The sequence below is a fragment of the Acinonyx jubatus genome, chromosome F2, assembly GCF_027475565.1.
Source record: "Acinonyx jubatus isolate Ajub_Pintada_27869175 chromosome F2, VMU_Ajub_asm_v1.0, whole genome shotgun sequence".
NCBI classification, from domain to species: Eukaryota; Metazoa; Chordata; class Mammalia; order Carnivora; family Felidae; genus Acinonyx; species Acinonyx jubatus.
Genome location: NC_069394.1, coordinates 45,846,236 through 45,870,316, shown reverse-complemented (window position 1 = coordinate 45,870,316; position 24,081 = coordinate 45,846,236). Strand labels below are relative to the sequence as shown.

The window sequence follows — 24,081 nt, the reverse complement described above, 5'->3', positions numbered from 1 at the left end:
TTGAAAGATACTTGCATTGTTTCCAGTCATTGGAAATTACAATAAAACTCCTATGAACAATCCTGTGCAACTTTTTGAATGAACATAAGTTTTCATTCTTCTAGATAAATGCCCAAGAATGCAACGGCTGGGGGGTTTGTTTACTTTTTTAGGAAACTACCAAACTGTTTTCCAGAATGACCATACGTCCTACCAGCAATGTATGATTGACTCAGCTTTTCCACATTCTCACCAGCATTTGGTATTGTCACAGTTTTTTATTTTAGCATTGTAATAGGTATACCGTGATAACTTATCATAGTTTTAATTTGCACTTTTCTGATGGTTAGTGATATTGAACACTTTCTCATTTGCTTATTTTCTCTCTATATATCCTTTTCAGTGAAGTGTCTCTTCATGTCTTAAGCCGTTTTCTATTTGAATTTTTTGGCTTTTTACTATCGGGTTTTGAGAGTTCTTTAGATTTCTTAGAGAGAAGTCCTTCATCAGATATGTAGTTTGAAAATATTTTCTCCCAGTTGATTGTTTGTTCTTTTCATCCTTTGAACAGGGTCTTTCTCAAAGGAAGTCTTAATTTTGATGAAGTCCAGTTTATCAATTTTTCCCCTTTATGACAATGCTTTTCTGTCATATCTAAGTAGCCTTCATCAAGCCATAGGTATTGAAGGTTTTCTTCTATGTTACCTTCTAAAAGTTTTAGAGTTTTATGCTTTATATTTAAATCTAGGATCTAGTTTGAATTTTTTGTATAAAGCATGAGATTTAGGTGCCTAAAGGCATCACATGTAGTGATTCCATAGTTTACATCTAACTGATGACAGCAAATAAAAAGTAGTTGCTAAGTAGCTAATACGAAATGTAACTTGCTTTGTTTTTATGTTATTTTGCTACACCTCTTACAATAATATATATAATTGAAGATCATTGTAAATATCAAAAAATGTTCAAAGAAAAAAGTAACAGGGAAGTTGGAACCGTCGAAAAATTAATACAAAAAGTGTGAGAAAAGTTAAAGGAAAACTAAACCTCTGTTAAAGGCACTTCCTCTCCCTAGAATAAAATGGGAGCAGAAAGGAAACAGAAGCTAGGTGCTACCTCAGTACCACTAAAAAAAAAAAGAAACTAATCTGTTACAACAGTTATAAAACCATGCGGGTAGAAGTGCCTTAATGGCCAGCTAGTCCCCTGAATCCTCACTGCGATAGTCCCTTGTCTCCCAAGGGCAAATATCCTATAACAGGGAGTTTTAATATCCATCCTTAAATGACTGTGACATTTTCTTATATGATCTATCAAAACACCTTCCGTTTGTTTCTGTCCATTGATCCTAGTTTTACTCTTTGTGATAACCTGAGTAAGTCCAATTCTACTTCGCGTGACAGCCCTTTCAATGTTTGAAGATGACTCTAATCCCCCGCCCCTCACATACACTTGTGTTTTGTTCTCCCTTCTAAACATCCTTAGTTCTTTCAACCAATTTCCTTATTACATGGATTTTAATCACAGGTGCTATCTAGATGCTTCTGTGCATAAATCTCAATTTTTATCCTCACAAAGAAAATACTCCTGATGTGACCTGATGAATGTACTTTTGGATGGAAGTGTCATTTCCCAGGTCCCTAAATAGCATTAACAACAAGTCCTGAGAGGTTCTTTTTTTTCAGGCTTAAGCCATGTCACATACTTTGCAGAATACTTTTGAACATCATCACATTCTGTCTTGTTAGATTTGATTGATTACTTCAGCCTCTTAAGGTCTATTTCAGTTTTACTTTTCTAGTCCAGGCGTTTTAATTTTATTTCCCAGATTGGTGTTACCCTCAGATTTAATTAGCTAGTTTTTGTGTCTTTAATGATTATATATTAACCAGTACACAACTCAGATCAGAGCTGCACAACATACTGCTAGGACTCACGTTCTAGGTCGCTATCAATCTATAATTAGCACTTTTGGAGAATAATCATTAATTTTGTTTGGAATACTTCTAAGAGAGCTGTTATACAGCTCATATTTCTCCATTTTGTCCTTAAGAATATTATCAGAGTCCTTAGTGGACTGCTTTCCCAGGTATCCTCCTGGCTTATTCCCTCACTTTCTTCACAGTGGCTTTCCCTGACAACTCACCCAATTTCTCTATGTCTTTGTACCTTGATTTATGCTCCTTCATATTATTTTCACCACCTGTCATAATATTTTTATTAATGTATTTATTGACTGTCTCCCCCAATTAGAATAGAAACTCCATTAAGACTGAAATTTAGTCTATTTTATTAACTGCCACCTGCTCAGTACATGCCATATTGAAGTATTAACTACGTATTTGTTGAATAAACAAACGAATGAATTCTAGATCTGCTCTATATACCAGATAGGCCTGATAACTTAATAGTCAAACATGTTACTTTGAATAACAAAGTGTTTTGTAATATACAACTGTTTTAACATTTTGCTTTGACAGTCGTACTATTGTCAAAAAAGGAAATGAAATTGGTCATTGTTTTATTCAGTAAATACTTATGGAGCAACAGTAGTATGGCAAGCATTGTGCCAAGCACTTGGGATATATCAGATTAGATTTGAAATTGACCACCAGTCAATATAATTTGTTTTTCATGACTTCTTGCTGGCTCTTCCATTAATTACTCATAACATACCCCTTTTATTAAATTTTCTAAATTTTTTTAAGCAAGGAGTAAGCACAGTCTCTACCAGTATGTAGATTTGCAAAATCAACATTTTCTTTCCTTTTTATTTTTTTTTTATTTTTTTTAAATTTTATTTTTTATTTTTTAAAATTTATATCCAAATTAGTTAGCGTATAGTGAAACAATGATTTCAGGAGTAGATTCCTTAATGCCCCTTACCCATTTAGCCCATCCCGCATCCCACAATCCCTCCAACAACCCTCACTTTGTTCTCCATATTTATGAGTCTCTTCTGTTTTGTCCCCCTCCCTGTTTTTATATTATTTTTGTTTCCCCTCCCTTGTGTTCATCCGTTTTGTCTCTTAAAGTCCTCATATGAGTGAAGTCCTATGATTTTTGTCTTTCTCGGACTAATTTCACTTAGCATAATACCTTCCAGTTCCATCCACGGCATTGCAAATGGCAAGATTTCATTCTTTTTGATTGCTGAGTATTTCTTTCCTTTTTAAAAGTCAGAATGACATTTATTTTTCTTATATACTATCCATTCTGTCCCACAAAGAGCACTAATAGCACCATGGAGGTATTTGCAAGTACAGTACAACCGTGGTTTGTGAGTAACTTCTCCTGCGAGTGTTCCACAAGATGAGCTAACATTTCTAATAAATTTTAACTTGATAAATGAGCAGTGTCTTGCAATATGATTAATACATTACATTGAACGTCGCATGATCACAGCTTAGCCAGTGGTTCTTGAAATTTGCTTTGATATACCAGTGCTTTGGGTTATAAGCATGTTTCCAGAATGAATTATGCTTGCAAACCAAAGTTTTGCAATTCTCAATAACCTGAAATATATATATAATAATCTGAGATTTGCCCTTCTTGACCTTTTCAACATCCTTGAACTTGAGTTTCTTCATCTCAGTCTGGAAACTAAATAGAGAAAACAGAAGCAAAGTACTAGGTAATGATTCCTACTTTCTTTTCACTGATCAATAGGGTATCCTTTCTTGGTCTTTCTTTGATATGAATAGAATTTAAAATAGTTTGACTTTGTTTAGTTTTGTAATTTTTATTAATTTTAGTACAGAGAGCTGTGACCTTTCTAATACTATTCTTATAAATTAGTAGCATTCTTTTACATGTATCCTATATGTCTCTATTTTTTACTTTATAAATGTCCCTTAAAAGTCACAGTATGGGGGTGCCTGGGTGTGTCAGTTGGTTGAGCATCCGACCCTTGGTTTTGGCTCAAGTCACAAACCCAGGGTGGTGGGATCAAGTCCTACATCAAGCTTTGTGCTGAGAATGGAGCCTGCTTGATATTCTGTCTCTCTCTTTCCCTCACTCCCTCCCTCTCTCTGCCCCTCTCCACCCCTCTCCCCTGCTGGCTCACTCTCATGCTTCTGCGCGCGCGCGCTGTCTCTCTCTCTCTCTCTCTCCCCCCCTTCCCCCTCTCCCTCTCAAATAAAAAAAAAATTCAAAGTTCATCACTGACTCATAAAAAACTAAGTTATTTAACCTACCAATCATCTTGGAAAGGCATTTAAATGAAGTACGTATCTTTAAAAATACTCAATAAAATTAAATGGATGTTTACACCTCGCTACCGTTTTCTGAAGTAAGTTTTTTCACTGGAATGCTGGCCAGAAGCATAATAGCTGAAAGAAAAATATTTACTACTGATTTAGATCAACTGAGACTTTCCTACTTTAACAAGAATACATTAAGTTTGGTTATCTGTCAGGTGTTCATTAGTGTATTGTATATACAAATGAACCAGTGATAGGCTTCTTTGAAATGAAAATATTTATATGTACCATACTTGCTTTCTCTGCTATTCTGTCAGTCTTATGTAGAAAACAGAATACTTCAGGATTAATCTTCAAAACATTTTGCTGCTGCTGATTTTATAGTTTTATAGATAATGGATAGTATATGTAAATGAAAGTAGCTATTCTAGTAGGGTGGTGGGATTGTGGATGATTTTTATAGTAGTGTGTTTTAATTTCCTCTAATTTTTAAAATAATCTTCTTATTTAAAAAGAAAGCCTTTAGCTTTGAAATGCATGTTAAAATCTCGCATAGTATTGGAAAGTTCTTATTCTCTGTCTTCATGGCTGAATGATTGATTTATTAAGACCTTCAAGAAATCATTCCTTCCCTCACATTGTTCACTTTTTTCCTGTTGAAGATCCGGATTTATTGCATCATGCCTTTTGTAATGGTATTGTTTGTAATAGAGAAAGGGGAGAAGTATAGCTCCACGTGAAAACCAAACTAAATCAGCTCAGAGAGAGAATTCTGATTTAGGTTTTTAGGTCAGGTTTGAAAAGAGGAAGATGAAGATCTTAGGTGAAAAAGCGCATAAGGAGGCAAGCTCAGGAATACATTTTCTGTAACGCTGTGTTCAAACCAACATTTATCCCAGGAGTTTGCAAATTATGGTTCACGTATAAGGTGAGACAACATCTCAGATTATTTTTTAGAATTTTTCACTTGTGGCACAAAAATAAACTCTACTTATAGTAATGCTTATTACTCTAGCAAATGTGCAACTGGAGTGCTGTTTTTGCTCTTAGAAGGTAGGTGGGAAGAGCAGATTGTATTGAATAAGAGCAACCTATATACAAAACACTAATATTAACACATACGGATCACTTATTGTGTGCCAGATATTGTTCTGAGGGCTTTGCTTAGAATAAGGCATTTAATTTTCTCAAACCTGTGATACAGTGTTGTTATCCCCACTGCACATGTGTGCAGATGGGTCATCTGAGGCAGAGAAATTTAAAAACTTGCTCGAGTTCACACATAGTTAATTAAGTGGTAGTATTGGAATCTAAATCTAAATAACCTAGGCTCCAGAACCCGTGTTCTTGGCCACATGGTATATTGCCTTTCAGTCAATCCAGCGTAGCTCTTCGTGTATTGGCACCATATTTTCTCTGGGTCTTTTCTACTTTTTTTTTTCCTTAGACTTACCCTTTTATTTTAATAATGTATGGAAAAATTCATATAGCCTACCCCCTCCCTTTTTAGAGTGGAGCCATAATTTTTTTTAAAAAACAAATTTAAACACTGAACAAATTGTTTCTTCTATTAAAACTAGTAAAAATGGAAGAGTTAAGTAATTGAAACACAAATGATGTACTGGATAGAGCTCATTTCCCTCTGTTGATCCTAAATTATGCAGTGTGAAGGTCTAAGTAATTCAATAAATGTTTTTAGAGTCCTATACCCTTTTGTCCATAAAATACTATTTCTGTTATTATATTTTGTCTTCCATTTTTTTTTAAATTTTTTTTTAACTTTTATTCATCTTTGAGAGACAGAGAGAGACAGAGCATGAGCGGGGAAGGGGCAGAGAGAGGGAGACACAGAATCCGAAGCAGGCTTCATGCTCTGAGCTGTCAGCACAGAGCCCGATGTGGGGCTCGAACTCACAAACTGAGATCATGACCTGAGCCGAAGTCGGATGCTCAACCGACTGAGCCACCTAGGTGCCCCTTTTGTCTTCCATTTAAAAAAAAAAAAAATAAGGAACCTTTTAAATAGAGAGTTATAAGGTGTTGTAGAATATCTGCATAAAATTTACTAGTGAAGCAAAACTTTAAAGGATATATCAGAAGCACAGAATGTCACCCATAATTCTTCAAGCAGTCCTTGTCATGGACATAAATATGCTTTATATGCTAAATAGACTCTTGCCAACAGATGTGACTCTTTTAGCAGTAAGCATAAATCATATAATAATGACTTATACTATATCGAAATTTTACTTCACAATTGAAGCTTACTATTTTTAGGGCATTATAAATAAGAACATATAAATCTGAGTTGCAAACAATACCCAGTGGCAATCATATTAGATACCAGTAGTTTAGCAGTTCTTTGGGGTGTGGGTGAATTTTGAAAGCACATGCTATAAAACTACTTGTCTTAAAAAGTAGTGTTTGGTGTATATGCTCATTCAGAATTTAAGGCACAAAATATTCCTGCTTAATTTTTCAAAACTCATTCTCCATTTTAAAATCTGTGATATTATGCTGAACTTCAAGTCAGTGTCTATTGCTTCTAGAGTTATTGGGCTCAGCACTCTAGAATTAATAAAGAAACTGATAGAATATATAGAAAGAAAATATTAATATAGAACATTTCCTCTAGTGTCATATCTCAATACAGTGAATATAGACAAAGAGAGTCAATTCTTGTTTTTTTTAAAGAAAAAAATTTTAAATTCAGTTATTTACTCTTTTCCCTTACAGATTGCAGATTTTGGTTTATCAAAATGGCGTATGATGTCCCTCTCACAATCACGAAGTAGTAAATCTTCACCAGAAGGAGGGACAATTATCTATATGCCACCTGAGAACTATGAACCTGGACAAAAATCAAGGGCCAGTGTCAAGCATGATATATATAGGTATAATTTGTTACTTTTGCTCAGAGTTAACTTTGTATAAAAATAAGATTAATCAGAATTTCAAAGCTACATTTTAAAATGTGATTTTTACTCTTCTCTCATAAGTGTGGCAAAAATAGAGACCACAGTGATTAATATTTTTCAAATAAAAGATTCCTTGCTTTAAGCTACTTTTACATCCTTGAAAAAAATTTAAGACACATTTTTTGTCCTGTGAATTTATAATATAGTACTCAAAGGTTTTTTTTTTTTTTAATCATATCTGACATTGATGGAGGAGGGAAGGAAACAGTGTGGTCAACACTTAACACTACAAAAGGAGATAGTATTTAGACCAAAAAAAGTCAATAGAGTAGGGCTGCATAAAACCATCTTTTTTATTGCTGTTTATTTTGTGTGAATAATAGAATCATGTAATTAGAGGTCTTTAAAGAATCATCCACAACAAATTATCCTTTCCTATAACTTCAAATTTTTATTATAGTAATTTGCTAATTTTTCAAATTGGATTAATTCCCTTTCAAAGCAAACCTGTATATAAATATTCATGGTCTTGGTTGTATTGGTAGTTCTTTATACAGTATTTCACTACCTTGTCCCTTTCAAAAATGATCTCTCCGTAGTCAGCTTTTAAAATCAGTGCTATTTTAGTTTATTATGCATAGTTAGTTTATAATGTATTGTATGTATATTTTTATCTTAAACAGCTATGCAGTTATCACATGGGAAGTCTTATCCAGAAAACAGCCTTTTGAAGGTACGTGTACTTTTTTTATTTTTAAATTTTTTAAATTTTTTTTTTAACGTTTATTTATTTTTGAGACAGAGAGAGACAGAGCATGAACGGGGGAGGGTCAGAGAGAGGGAGACACAGAATCTGAAACAGGCTCCAGGCTCTGAGCTGTCAGCAGAGAGCCCGACGTGGGGCTCGAACTCACGGACCGCGAGATCATGACCTGAACCAAAGTCGGCCGCTTAACTGACTGAGCCACCCAGGCACCCCTGTACTTTTTTTAAATCTTTAAAAAAAAATTTTTTTTTAATGTTTGTTTTTGAGAGAGAGAGAGAGACAGAGAGACAGGGTGTGAGTGGGGAAGGGGCAGAGAGAAGGAGACACAGAACTCGAAGCAGGCTCCAGGCTTTGAGCTGTCAGCCCAGAGCCTAACATGGGGCTTGAACTCACAAACTGCAAGATCATGACCTGAGCCAAAGTCAGATGCTTAACTGACTGAGCTACCCAGGTTCCCCTCACTTCCTTGTTCTGGATGACATCATGTTGCTAGGCCACATTCAGAACTATCTAAATAAAGCCCATCTTATTTTGAATCTGCCTACCATTCATTTTGTGGAAACATACTATAAAAACATAATAGTTTATCAATTCTGAATCCACTGTATATTGGAAACTATACTGGATTAAGGGTCAGAAAAAGGTAGATTATAATTCTTGTTCTGTTAGTAATTAGCTCTGTGATCACACCACTAAATCTCAAGTCCTTTTTTTTCATTTGCAAAATGAAATTTTTGAATATTTATTTTTGATTCAGTCCAGTTCTAAATTTCTTTATTTGAAAATTTTATTCATGCTTCTTCTGTAATAACCAGCAATCATTAAAGAATACTTTCAAAGTTTTCTGATAATATTGTCCATTTCTTTATTCTGATTCTTCCATTCTGTTCGTAAGGGTCAGTTTGATGTGTAACAACCTCAGAATCTCAGTAGCTTACTACATAAACGTATATTTCTCATTCACGTATGATGTGAGTGGCCATCCTTGGCTATACTAGGTTCTACTCAGTTCTACTTGTGCTCTGCTGTATTCACATTCCATTGGCCAAATCAGATACATGACCAAGCTTAAAATTAATGAGGTGAGGTGAAGCTATAAACTCCACCACAGGAGGCAGACAAATCTCAATGACTGGAATATATATTTGTACATATATATTTCTTTAACAGAAAGCGGGGGGGGGGGGGGGAGATAATGCATTATTCCCAACAGTTTAAGTTTCCCTCATATTTAAGTAATCTATTAGATCATAATATATTTCTAATAAATGAAATATATTTGTTTTGACAGAAGTCACCAATCCTTTGCAGATCATGTATAGTGTGTCACAAGGACATCGACCTGACACTAATGAAGAAAATTTACCATTGGATATACCTCATCGAGCACTCATGATCTCTCTAATAGAAAGTGGATGGGCACAAAATCCAGATGAAAGACCATCTTTCCTAAGTGAGTGTACAGTTTTAATTTGGACATTTGGAATTAGAAAAATAGTGACTATACTATGAATAAAATATTCCTTGAAAAATTACACAAGTTAGATGGCAAACTTAAAGGTTTTTTTTTAATTCAGGTGCTGTTTTTATTTTATGAGATGAGATTAGAGAGATAAGGAGAAGCTGTTGGGCTACCACCAAAAGGTTATAAATCTACTCCAAGTACAATAGAATAGCATTAATATGTGTGTTGTATGGAAATGACATGATCTAATTTAAGTTTTGAAGAGAGCACTCTTGTTGCTGTGTGGAAAATTGACTGAAGAAGGGCAGGAGTGGATGCAGAGACCAGCTGAGAGACTGTCAAGAGTTTACTAATTAAGGTGGTAATCCTAGATAGAAAAATTAGATAGATAGAATTAAGATTTATTTCAGAGGTAGAATGGATCATCATCTAAATGTAAACATAGAAAATTTTTATGACCTTATGGTGAGCAAAGAACTCTCTATATGACATCAAAAACAAGATACATGAAAAAAAGGATAATTGGACTTGGAAAAAATTGAAAATTTTTGCACTTCAAGAGATGTGATTAAGATAAAGTGAAAAATAAGCCACAGACTAGGCTTTTAACTATAAAAGCAATGAAATATATTTAATTAAAACATATTTTAAACATATAATTAAAATATATTTAATTATAGTTAAAAGAAACATCTTTTAACTATAAAAGCAATGAAATATATTTTTTACTCGCAATTTGTGTTCACTGCTTATCATTACTATATTTAAAAAATCAAAAGTTGCTTGTAATGGATTCACATTTATTTCCCAGAGCTATCTGGGAGGGTCTATATCTCCCTTGTCCCCAGTGCCACTTCCAAATACTCATTTCTTTTCCATTCTCTAAAACTTCTAGCTCCTATGAAGATCATACCATTAGGCAATACTTACTTTTCTATAGACTTCCTGGTTTTTCTTTATTGTTCTTTGAAGACTTTGACTTTCGGCTTAATGATTTCTCTACCCTGCATTGATCAGTACTTAAAGGAGCCCTCTGCAGATCACAGAGCTGTCTCTCTGTGTTACCTCTCCCCTCTCTGGTACTGTCCTCTGAACTCTATCTGCCTTGGTCTACCCAGACTCTCAGCCCCCTCTCCTCAATTAACTTCCCACTCAGTTGAGAAGTGAGGTCCCACCTTACTTTCCCTATAAGCTGCAGCTGGAAACTCTCTCTAGGCAGCAAGCCTGGGCAGTCCTAGGGCTCACCTTATTTGTTTCCCACCTCAGAGATCTCTGTCCTTTGTTGCCCAGTATCTAGTGTATTGAAAACCACTGTTTCGTGTATTTTGTTTGGTTTTTTTTGGTCATTTTAGGGCAGGACGGTAAATCCTACCCTATTGCTCCAGAAGTGGAAGTTATTGGTTTCTCTTTAAATTAGTGGCCAAAACTACACACTAAACACTACTTAGCAATTCTATTATGCTTCTCAAATACATCTCTAGTATTCCATTCTCAGAGATCAACTGTTCTTAAGGTATGGTACAAGGACCCCTGGGGTGGTTGGTTCCTGAGACTTTCACAAGGATTCACAAAATCAAAACTGTTTTCAGAATAAGAAATACTAAGATATTAATTTCCCTTTTTATTCTCATTCTCTCATGAGTACACGGTGGATTTTTTCAGAGGCTAAATCAGGTATGATGGTTTCACTGCTCCAGCAATTAATGGAATGTGTTCTCATACACTCCGATGTTTTAAAATTTTCTCAGTTATAATTTCTAATATAGTAAGTATCAATAGATATGACCCACATATACAAAAACTGGGATACTCAATAATTTTAAAGAGTCCTGAGACCTAAAAGTTTGAGATTTGCTGTCTTAATCAGTGATTATATTGTATTACTGTCGGAGACACACAAGTCCCATTTTTTTATGTTTCCAAAGTGAAGATGAAATTCCATTTCAATCCCCAAAAAAGCAAAGTATAGGGAGAATATTTTCTAACTTCTATGTGTCCCTCAACAGTCTTCCTCAGACTTTATCTTATTTGTTAATTTTGGAGAAAAACTGAGCATGCTTACCTGGTCCCTTCTCAGTTTTTTTCCTTCTTTTAGAAGTCAGCCTATCTAAAGGATACATACATTTTCTGCTCCCCCATGTGGAAGTAGATGTAGACTCTGGCTGAGTAAAGCTGTGAATTCTTTCCAAGCCCTTTGGCTACAGATCTAAAGGTAATTTCTCTATTAATCTTTATTGGTCATAAAGGTGATACTTTAATCATCATTTATCATTTTTTTGTGGTTTTTCTTGGTAGATTCTGAGCTTAGGAAAAGAAGACAGGGTTAATACCTTAGCCTCCCTTCTTTTAAAAAAATTTTTTTTTTATTTTAGAGAGAGAGAGTGCAAGTGGAGAGAGGGGCGAGGGAGAGAGAATCTTACACAGGCTCCACAGTCAGCATCGAGCCCTATGCAGGGTTCCATCCCACGACCCTGGGATCACGACCTCAGCTGAAATCAAGAGTGGGACGCTCAACCAACTGAGCTAACCAGGTGCCCCATGGCATCCCTTCTTAAACCTCCTTCGTCCCATGCTCCATCTTCCCTTTAACAGATCACCTGTTCTCACACTGCACTAAGAAATAGAAACCATAAGAGAGTACTACCCACAGTTCCACTACCGTATCCACAAACTTCATTGTACTTGTATCCATCTTTCCTGACTTATCTCTTTTCCAGTGGAAAAAAGTGTCCATATATATACTTAACACAATGTAAACGTATCACTTGTGCTCTGGATACAATTCCCAAGCCCTCTTCAGCTTCTCGTCCTTATATTCTGTCTCTGTTCTTGAGTGTCCATCTCAGCCTATCTAGTGGGTCATTCAGCTGTCATATAGATATATTCCATTATTATCTCCTATCTTTATATAGGAAAAAAAATCTTAACCCCATATCATCTTTCAGTGTCACCTCATTTTTCTGCCCCCATTGAAATCTAAACACCTTGTAGGAATTACCCGTACTTGTTTTCCCTGCTTCTTTCCGTCTAATTCAGTTTTTGACAAACTTACATCAGTCTTCTGTTTTCATATCTCCACGAAAGCTACACTGTTGGAGTTACCAAGGATGGTAATGTTAGAAAATCCTGCTTATCTTACTTGGCTTCTCACCAGATTAGACATTCCCTCCTTGAAACTTTCTTTCTGGTGGCTTCAAGACAGAAGAAGCTACACTCTCAGCATCCTCTCTTTCTCAGTCTCTTTCACTTCCTCTACTCAATTTCTAACTGTTGGAATGCTTCAGAGCTCTAACGTGGATCCTTTACTACCTATTTACTATCTGTACTCTCCCCCTAGGTGATCCAGTCCACACCAAAGCTTTATATACCATCCGTTAGTGATGCTCAGTTTTATATCCGGAGCCCTGGCCTCTCCCTTTGGCAACAAGTTTATATGTTGTTGTTGTTGTTGTTGTTGTTGTTGTTGTAGTGATTATGATTGTTTCTATTTCTTGTCTATTATGAATAATGCTGCTGTGGCTGCTCATATGCAAGTCTTTGTGTGAACATGTTTTCATTTCTCTTATATTGGTACCTATGAGTTGAGTTGCTGAGTTGCATGGTAAATTTATCTTTCATTTTTCAGAAACTCCTAAATGTTTTCCAAAATGGTTGCATCATGTTATATTCCCATTTTTGAATTGGTTTATTTGCCTTATTATTATCAGAGCTCTTTATATATTCTAGGTATAAGTCTTAGCCAGATCCATGATATGCAAAAAATATTCTCCCAGTCTGGGGCTTGTCTTTTCATTTTTCTTAATAGCAGCTTTTTGAAGTGCAAAAGTTTTCAGTTTTTTTGAAGTGCATTTACAATTCTTTATGGACCCTGTTTTTAATGTCATATCTAAAAATTATTTACCTAACCAAAGGTCATGAAGATTTTCTCCTGTATTTACATTTAAGTGCACAATACGGTTCAAGTTAATTCTATGTATGGCATGAGGTAAGAGTCTAAATTATTTATCTTTTTTCATGTGTATATCCAGCTGTCCTAGCACCACTTGTTGAAAAGATGATCCTTTTCCCATTGAATTGCCACAGCAACTTGGTCAAAAAGCAATTGACCGTAACTATAAAGGTTTATTTTTAGACCCTCAAGTGTATTCCATGATCTATATTTCTATCTATATGCATATGTAAAGGCTCTTAACAGAGTTGAGTGTCATCAGTTTGGGGAAAAATTGACCTAGGGCCTTATCAGGTAAATATTAGCATTTATATTTTTCAATTTAATGATTAGATCTGAACTCAAATAGTTTTTTTTTTTTCTCATGTAGAATGTTTAATAGAACTTGAACCAGTTCTGAGGACATTTGAAGAGATAACTTTTCTTGAAGCTGTTATTCAACTAAAGAAAACAAAGGTAAATTGCTAAATGAAATAATGGAAATTGAAATTTAAATAATCATATATAATTCATGGAGATTTTCAGCTTAGTTAAATTCCATTTTTGTGTATCTACTTTTCACAAATACAGGCTACAGTATTAGGGCAGTAGAGTTTACCAGAGACTATGAATACTGTTTTGTCTGTCACCAAAGAGCTTTTCCATTTCATTCAAATGGCCAATTCTAGATTTCAGAGACATTTCTAGAACTCCCATATATCAAATGTAAATTTAAAATGTGTAATGAATACCAGTTATGTACAATGAATGCCCTAAGTCACTAGAGTTTTTTTAACCTATATTTCTTCCCTAATGTTGTAATATATACAGAGTAAAGAAATCTGGGTTCTTTCACTTCTTTTTATTCAATGTTCTTGGGCTTTTTTTAGATTTATAAAAAGTTAAGCTATAGAATTGTATTAATTGAGACTAAAATGTGTATTTTTTATTGCTTTATTTTGGTTTGTTTTCCCACTCAAACACTCCATGTTACATAAATCAAAGTAACCGTTGCTAAGAATTACTTAGAACAATTGTCTTATTGACTCATTCTGGCTTTTGTAGATCAGAACAATTGAAGGGCCCTATTACTGAAACGTTTTCTTAATATTATAGATTTGAGGGATGCCTGGGTGGCTCAGTTGATTGAGTATCCAACTCTTGATTTCATCTCAGGTCATGATCTCATGGCTCATGGGTTTGAGCCCCACACTGGGCTCTGTGCTAATGCATGGAGCCTGCTTGAGATTCTCTGTCTCCCTCTCTCTCTCTCTCTCTCTCAAAAATAAATAAACATTTTTTAAAATTTATCAAAATGTATTAAAAAGTAACCATACAGTACTTTAGGGACAAAGTAAGCATAGTTGAGCTCAGCAAGTGCTGAGTTTCATTAAATTGCATTTGAGATATAATAATAAAAATAATCAGCTATTAACCAAAGTCTTAAGTTGTGAACAAGCATAGTCTACAATTTATGTATCACTACATGACCTTGATTGCTTCTTGCAATTTGCTGTATCTTTGACATAACCTTGGTTTAAAAGGGAAATATGTGAAGAAGACGACTACCTTTAACCAAACTGAAAATTGAAGATAGCAGTATCAGTGCCTCTTTTTAAGGCACTAAAGAACTGTGTTTTAATTCTTTTGATAGCTTTTCACTGACCTTCCTACTTCTCAGTAGGTACAATCTTTTTTAGCACATTCCAGTGTCTCCACTTCTTAGTAGCTACAGACTTCTGTAATACTTATTTTTGCTTTATCTTTTCAGTTCTCTTTGTCTCCTTCCAGCTTTTTCTTCTTCTGCCAAGCAAAGGTGAATAGAAGAATTGGTTCTCTTGGTTGTAAAGTGGAAGAGAACCATATCAGTTTTTTTTTCTTGTCCCCAAACTACTTAAATACTATGACCTATATCCAAAATGGTTAATTTTGGGGTGTGGCTCAGTCAGTTAAGTGTCCAACTCTTGGTTTCAGCTCAGGTCTGGATCTCTGTTTGTGAGTTTGAGCCCTACGTCCAGCTCTGCATGGTAGCATGGAGCCTGCTTGGGATATATTCATATTCATTCTCTCTCTCTCTCTCTCTGCCCTGCCCCCACTCACACTGTCTCTGTCTTTCTCTAAACAAATAAATTTTTAAAAATTAAATAAACCTTAAATTTTAGAAGAAATTTTGTTTTTTTAAATAAAATAGTTTAAAGTACATATTTTCAAATACCTGAATACCCTTTGATGATAGCATTGCTAAATTACTAAAAAAGCATTACTTTCTTTGGCGTTTTTAAATAGCTGTATTGTTTTCACTCAAAATTTTTTTAAAAAGAAATTCTGTATCAATTCTGTGAAACTAGTAGGGAAAGAATATCATTTCTGTTTGATGGATGAGGTAACTGAGGTATAGGAAAGTTACATAATACCCTACGCAGCTAGTTAATGGCAGGGCCAACAATAGAATACAAATTTAATAAGCTTTTTCATCAAGAAACTTCTGAAAACAAAGACCACCAGTTAAGGTGACTCGTTTGAGGTTCCTACATTTTTTTCATTTCTTTGAACCAGGTCCCATAATTTATGTTTTCACAGATAGCCTTTCTTATAAATTAAATAATAAGAACTGAACCAAAAGGAGTTTCTCCTTAATATTCCATTTCATTTCCTTCTAGGGATTGATTTACTAGTTCATAAATAACTTGAATTATCATAACTGATTAGTTATGAAAAATAATGTTACTAATTCAAGGATATTGCATTATCAAAAATGTTTCAGTAAATTTAAAATCACAGAAAAGCCTTGTATAACAGAGACAGACCCAAAGAATAACTCTAAAAGTTCACATAAAAATGTATTTAACAAATGTTCATTGGACTACTTTGTGCAAAGTGCTATGGTAGGTAGATTATAAATATAGATGAATAGTTGCTTTTCTTCTAAAATTCCTTAGCCGGTAATGGAGAAGACCGTAATAAGTATGAATAATGTAGGGCTGGGAGCAGTTGGCATTATGTTGGTTTGGAGAAAAAAAAAAGCATACTGATAGGTTTGTTTTTTAAATCACTCACTAGTGATGGCAGTTAATCCAAGATTGCTTTATAGAGATGGGAATAAATCACTAAATGAGTTTAATAGAGAGGTATAGCATGTATGTAACTCATTTGCTTAATAGCTAGTAGCATTTATTGAAGGCTAACTAAGTAATCTTAGGGCTTTTTTTGTTTATAATCCTCCTTACAGTATTCCTGAAAAGTAGGTATTCTTATCTCCAGTTTGCAGATAAGTAAACTGAAATTAAGTCTCACACCTAAAATCCAGTGGTTAGGTATCCTGAGATTCTAAACCAGACCTGATTGGCTACGTAGCCCCCATCATTCCATTAGTACCCTCTGCATCCTTTACTTACTCCAGCCCTCAGTTTCTTATCTGTAAAATAATACTGTACTTACAAGCACAGTGCTTAAAATATAGTAAATGCTTAAGAATTATGGATAGATACATACACATACATAAATTGAAATTTATTAAGTACCTAGTTTTTATCAGACACTTTATATTCATTCCCTCACTTAATCTCTAAAACGATCCTGCATGTAGGTATTAGTCAATCTTTAAAGATAAATGTGCTCAAGGTAACCAATTAATATGAGGCAGGATTCAAAGTTTGTTTCTCTATAAAGTTATTACTCCTATACTGCACTGTCTCTACATTTAGATCATATATCCTCAAATGATGTAACTTTACTTTCCATTTGTTTTGTATAAACATAAATTATGTTAAGTAGATTGTATTTTATTCATAAAGCTTCCTAATCACTTCCAACTAAAGTACATGTATGCATTCATTCCAGTTACAGAGTACTTTGAGCACTATTCACTTATGCGACAAGAAGGAAATGGCGTCATCTCTGAACATACCTGTAACTCATGAGCCACAAGAGGTAAAATTATGTCGATAAACTCAAAATGTGAGAAGAATATGAAAAATCATTAAGTCTTGGGGTGCCTGGGTGGCTCAGTCAGTTAAGCCTCTGACTTTGGCTCAGGTCATGCTCTCACGGTTCATGGGTTCGAGCCCTGCGTTGGGCTCTGTGCTGACAGCTCAGAGCCTGGAGCCTGCTTCACATTCTGGATCTCCCTTTCCCTCTGCCCCTCCCATGCTCACACTCTATCTCTCTCTCTCAAAAATAAACATTAAAAAAAAATTAAATTAAAAAACAAGTCATTAGTCTTAATTCCTTCCTTAATATGTGGGAAGCTAAAGCTAAGCTAGGGAGATTTTAGGATTTATTAGGTAGCCCATGGCAATCTCCAGTTTGAAATCCAGTGTTCCTAATTCTCATGCCATGTTCATCTCATTGAATCATACATAGTCCTTGCTTTTCTGTTTGCCATTAACTTTTGTCCTGTCATTGTTTTATACAATGAGCAGTATTCCTGTGTGGTATATAGACAAATCATTGATTATAGTTTTACCATTATATTTATCCAAATGTAAACTATCCAATGTACACCCTTATCCTTACCTCCTGCAGTGATTACTGGAAGGAAAATGCCATTTGCATGACCATCTAAAAGGAAAGATTTCTTCAGTAGCATTCATTCATATTTCAAGTTAATAATTTCTCCTAAGAATATATAAAGCTTATTATTTTATATATGTGTTTCTTTAATTTTGTAAGGTATAAATTGTAATAGTTTTGTTCTTTTTTATAGTAAACCAAAAGCAACAACTATTTAGAAATTAAAACCGTATAACTTTTAAAATGATTTTCTATTAATCTAAATCATTTATCCTCTGTTTACTTTAGGAATCGTGTGGATCCTCTCAGCTCCATAAAACTAGTGGTTCCACTGGAGCCTCAAAGTCCCTGTCAGCGTCTCAAGACAGTGATTTTTTACCTAGTATGTAAACTTTTCAATCAGTATTGCTGGCAAGGTTTCCTTTTTTTTTTTTTTTAAGATCGTATCATTGGTAAGCAGTCATGGTTTATATGGAACATGTCTTTCATTTGCAGTCGTGACTCGTTTTTGTTTTAAGTGTCAGAATCTAAAGATGTGAAAATAGTACTGGGATGTTCTACAAATACATTAAAATATTGAAGGCATTGTGTTAGACTCTAAAAAACATATCTTCTAAGGGAAGAGTAATATTTCTAAATAACCATAGTAAAGAGATAGAAAGTGATATGGATGTAAAGCTATGGTAATACACTGGAAAAGTAACAGTTTTTACAAAGTATTTCACAACAACCTTGTGAGGGAGATATTCCTCATTTTACAGATTTTTAAGATCAAGACTTCCTGGATCACATAGTTAGTAGCTGGCAAACCCAAGACTCGAAGCCAGGTCTTTTGATAAATATTTTCATGTCACTCCACTACACCATGTTGTCATCATGAAGAAATTGTTTCTGACTGAAGGTTGGACCTATAGTTATAAAGATGGGCCTTCCAGGCAAAAGGAACAACATAGAGGCACAGAAGCAAGAAAACACAAAGAACAGTGAGTAGTTGGGTTTAGCTGGTGAAGAGGATATGAATTAATAAAGATAAAAGATCAGTAGGGTAGAGTCATACCATCACAATTTCTATCACTAGGCTAAGCTTTTTCTCTTGGGTGGGAAGCAACTATTGCAAATTTTTGAGCAAGGGTGTGACTTGATAAAAAACTTTTTGCTCTAGGAAGACTCATCCTGTCTAGAATATGTGGAATAGTTTGGAAGGAAAAGGAGAATGGAAGTGGGGAAACCAATCAGTTAGACTTTTGGCCTGTTACTGCAGTACACGAGAGATTATGAGACCTCAGAGTAGAAGAAGGAAGAAAGAGTGAAAGGGATGTTATGGAGAACACACTGAGGGGCTCTATAGCTCTTCACTTGTGGGAAGAAAGAATTTATAGATCTCCACTTATAGGAAGGAAGACAAAAGAACTGAACAAGTTATCAAGCCTGGTGACTGGGAGAACATTGGTGCTATTAACAGAAATAGTTGAAACGGATTTTAGAGTTAGATGTGTAATTAAGTTTTTAGTGTTTTGTTTTTAATTTGAGGTGCTTAGCAGCACACATGAGGGTGATGTCCAGTGGGCTGTTGAAAATTTAAGACTAAGGCTCAACGAAGACAGAAAATTTAATTACATAGATTTGGGAAGAGAGGTGACAGTTGAGGCCCTGAGATTGAATAGGATTACCAGAGAAGGGTGTAGAAAAACACACATCATAAATAGATTTAGAGGACACACTTAACGTGCTGAAGGAGAAAGAAGACACAGAAGAATTATGTGATTATATGAAGAAGTAAAATTCCATAATTTATAATTTACATAAACACAAAAGTATGGTAAAAAACTTTCATAAACCCTTTTTGTTCTAAAATGTATTTATTTGTGGATTAGATTTATGAACCAGCTTTAATTCCAGTAAAAATGTAAAGACATTGAATACTATACTCTGTATGATCCAGATGTTGATATTTTAGCTAATAAGAGTAGCTAAGGACTCTTCTGCCCCTAACGAAGATACTGTGTTTTGTAGGAAAAACTCAAGACTTCTCTACGCTGTATCACTATCCAGTAAATCACAGTTGTGATAGTCACATTTCTGTAGCTCAAAAGGTGACCTGTTGTGAGCACAGGACCGCCCCATGCTCTTTAGCAGTAATAAATCCACTCTCAGCTGAGGGAAATTCAGGTAAGTATACAACACTTTGTAAATGATGCCGTTTACTTCACAGCTATATGTTCAGTAGATTTGCCATACAGGAAGTTTTGTCTTTATTTCTTCAACATGATAAATATGTACCTTCTTAAGAAAGAAAGCCCTTCCAATCCTGGAAGCTGTGAGTGCTGACATGTAATAATAGGCCCACATGGTATTCCATGAACACCTATCTAGTGAGGGACTGCCAGGAGGAGGTGTGACTTAATATGTTACTAAAGGTAGAGTTATTTTTGTTTTTTAAAAATATGCAGGTATCTTTTATATTAAATATATAGATATAGAAATATAGATCTAGATATCTGCAACAGAGTGGGGCTTGCTCCTATGGATCTATAGCATATAAAAAGGCTTTTTCTGGGAAGGGAACTGAAGGGAAAAGAAGAGAGAACCCAAATATCTGTATGTTTCCTGACAATTAACAGAATCCCCCAAAGTACTTGTATTTCATATTAGCCTAATCACAGTAAAATTGGGTTTTATTCCTTACTGTTTCTTTTTTCATCCAATTTTTTTCATAGCTGTCTATCTGTCCTCTCAACTCATTTGTCATCCCTTGCTCTCCTACAGAGCGATTACAGCCTGGCATAGCCCAACAGTGGATCCAGAGCAAAAGGGAAGATATTGTGAGCCAGATGACAGAAGCCTGCCTTAACCAGTCGCTGGATGCTCTTCTGTCCAGGGACTTGATCATGAAGGAGGACTATGAACTCATTAGTACCAAACCTACAAGAACCTCAAAAGTCAGACAGTTACTGGACACCACTGACATTCAAGGAGAAGAATTTGCCAGAGTTATAGTACAAAAGTTGAAAGATAACAAGCAAATGGGTCTTCAGCCTTACCCGGAAATACTTGTGGTTTCTCTATCACAATCTTTAAATTTATGTCAAAATAAAAGCTTGTAACTGACTCTCTTTCAAGAAGAAAAGTTATTCTATGAGAGTATTTTATATTTCTGTTGCCTTTATCATATTGTTTTTACAAAATCCACATGAGTATTAGAAGCTTTAATGGAGTTTCTTCCTCAGGTAAATATTAGTCTTCTCCTGTGACATTACAGTTTTTTTTTTTTTAATTAATATAGTAGAAGGTTTGCATTTTGCTAGATAGTTCGATTTGTCTCTTTGGTTAATTGAAATTAGTTTTCAAATATAATGTCATTCTTGCACATAACAATGTCTTACGGTATCATGCATTTCTCATGGAAGCCATTTTCATATTCACTTTCTTTTGGATTATTTATTACTTGTCTCAGATACAGTTTGGCTTTTTGAAATGTAACCTTTAAATTAGAGATAGTACAGCATTTCTCATGCGTAGTCCCAGGTTCAAATCCTCTCCAAAAAAGTTGTTCATTAAACTTTATTATCCAGATTACATTTTTAAATCTTATTCATTGGAATCTCTTTAAAAAAATATTTCGAAGGTAAAATACAAAATATATGAAGAAAAAATTTATCTTTCAGCATGTTTCCACCCTCATTTCTAACCACAACCAGCAACCAAGGTAACCAAAGTTAACAACATAATGTGTATCCTTCTTTACCCTTCTTCCTACTCCTATGTAAAGTATATGCTCATTTGGGAAAGGGTCTTTCATTAGTATTATCATTTTAATACGTTATACGGCACTAATTTTTGCACTTAATAGTACATCATGTGTAGCCTTCCAGATCATACATAAATCTAACTCATCCTTTTTAATTGCTGCATAATATCAAGGCTGCATCTTTATCTTATTAATCTGTTCACCAGATTTAGCCAAAACAATAAAGATAGAGCATGAGTTATTTTTATGTTTAACAGCTTATGTCACTAAATGAAAACTTACAAGGAATAATCTCTCTTCTGAAAATGTTTATTACCAATGTCAGCAAAAAGTGTGATGCAGGATAAATTCAAAAGTACAGACTTTCAAGAGGTATCAGACCAACAGTATTATAAAAAAAAGTAAGAGTCAAAATGATCAGAAGGTCCTCATAGGGCTATGTGCCATCAACGCAGAGCCCACTTCAGATCCTCTGTCCGTCCCCCTCTCTCTCTGCCCCTCCCTTCTTCCCTCTCTTTCCCTGTTAACATCTTTTTTAAATGACCAGAAGGTATTGGGGCAATTAAATATTTTATTAAGATTATACAATGAGTGTTTTAATCTCCATTTGGAGCTTGACACTAACTGGTGGTGCCTCATTACTGTATCTCTGAGAAATACAGAAATTACTAGGGAAAGATGGAAACCAATTAAGTATATGAGTTGTCTATTCTATCTCCTATTTTTAAATGTTAGGATAAGGATTTAATTTGGGAAATAAGTTGAGAAAATGAGATTGTTTTAGGTAGTACATAGATACAGCACCAAATAACATTTGAGTCATATGGTACGGAAGTTCTTTCAGTTCTTCCTTGAGCCTTCTAATTAAGTAAAGGAGAATGTCACAGTTGTGCTGTCATGTTTTAATCCCCCTTGTTAAGAAAAAGAATAGGCTTCAGTCTCACAACTTCAGAAACAGTATTTAGCAAGAATTTTACAGTTTTTTTAAAAATTGTATTTTATTTGAAAATGATCCACATATCACAAGTGGTACTAATTGTGTATGTATAATATATAAAGTTTCATTTTATAATCAAGACAATCCAAAATACTGAATTATAGGTAGAATGTGAGTGTACCAGCTATCATTGAAGCATAGTAGAAGGATGATAGTAAGATTCAGTCACCTAAGGAAGGGACCTAATAATCTATAATTATCTCTTTTTTAACTAGATAGTACTAGATAATCTGAAAGTGGCATTCCTTGCAGTGTATTTTTTTTTTGTACTTTGGTTTTTGTTTTTTTTTTAATGTTTATTTATTTTTGAGAGAGACATTCCTTTATACTTTTTTTAATTTAATTTTTTATTTTTTAAAGTTTATATCCAAATTAGCATATAGTGCAACAATGATTTCAGGAGTAGATTCCTTAATGCCCCTTACCCATTTAGCCCGTCCCCCCTCCCACAACCCCTCCAGTAATCCTCAGTTTGTTCTTCACGTTTATGAGTCTCTTCTGTTTTGTCCCCTTCCCTGTTTTTATATTATTTTTGTTTCCCTTATGTTCATCTGTTTTAAAACAGTCTTACCCACAAATGTCCACAGAACAGCTGCATTCACATCACTTGGAACTTGTGAGAAAGGCAAATTCACGGGGCCCTTCTCTCAGACCTGAACTAATCTCAGGTAGTAAGGTTCAGAAATCTATGTCAATAAACCATCCAGACCATTATGTGTGTGCTAAAGTTCAAGCCCCTTTGTTTTTAGGAAACAAAATAGAACTATGCATAAGATAATTTCCCTTTAGTTCACAGATCAGTTTTCCTTGTGTCTGCCACACTTGTCTTCAGGAGGTGTAGTCTCAGAACTGAGGTGTGATTAGGAAATTTAACTTTTGGGTTTTTTTGCATCCACTTGAATTCCCAAAACAATATTAGACATGTGTTGCATGTTGGAAAGATTGCTTAAATATGATAATCAGATCAGTTGATTGGATCTATCACTCAGCTCTTTAAAGAAGTACTTTAGAAGGGATCAGACACTTGAATTACGACAGCAGAAGAGCAGAGCTGATGTGGGGAAAGCCAAGAAGCAAGACTGGATGCGTTGAAAGTTATACTAGAGAAACTGGCATCACGGTGAAAAGACCGGGGTGTGGCAGTGGAGGTACCCAGCAGCGGCAGCTGGTTTTTATCTCCCTTCTGTTGGTAATCCTCTGTTCACCCTCCCCCACCCCAACTCAATTTCCTAATTTATGATGAAAAACTATGACCAATTGGGAGAACAGGAGAATCAGTAATCTTTCATGTGTAGCCATCCTCAAAACCTCTCACTGGTTTCAGAAATGCGTTTTTTCTCTGTACTCTCATCTCTCAAGCCCAGTTCCCAAACAACCTCCTGCTTTTCCTCCCCTTCCCTGGACTTTTTTTCTTTTCAAAGTCACACACCCAGATTTCTTTTAGAAACAAAATTCTTTTATTTGATCTGTCCCTTCTCAACCTTTTCCTGGAAAATTATGCTGCCTTTAATCTTGTTGCCAATTTCACTCTTAATCTTTTAAAATTTGATGTCCTAGAATTAATGA

The 24,081-nt window shown here is 34.8% G+C and overlaps 1 protein-coding gene across 2 annotated transcripts in view; it reads left to right on the top strand.

The window, feature by feature from the left end:
* RIPK2 (receptor interacting serine/threonine kinase 2) overlaps positions 1–23,740 on the top strand; it is a 31,550-nt gene extending 7,810 nt beyond the window's left edge. For both annotated transcript variants that reach the window (XM_027064270.2, XM_053208663.1), the window contains exons 4-11: positions 6,918–7,075; positions 7,783–7,832; positions 9,157–9,318; positions 13,650–13,735; positions 17,099–17,188; positions 18,059–18,152; positions 19,784–19,939; positions 20,537–23,740. In XM_027064270.2, coding sequence (XP_026920071.2) covers positions 6,918–7,075; positions 7,783–7,832; positions 9,157–9,318; positions 13,650–13,735; positions 17,099–17,188; positions 18,059–18,152; positions 19,784–19,939; positions 20,537–20,874 — 1,134 coding nt within the window. In that variant the 3' untranslated portion in view covers positions 20,875–23,740. The remainder of the gene's footprint in view (positions 1–6,917; positions 7,076–7,782; positions 7,833–9,156; positions 9,319–13,649; positions 13,736–17,098; positions 17,189–18,058; positions 18,153–19,783; positions 19,940–20,536) is intronic.
* The last annotated feature ends 341 nt before the right edge of the window (positions 23,741–24,081 follow it).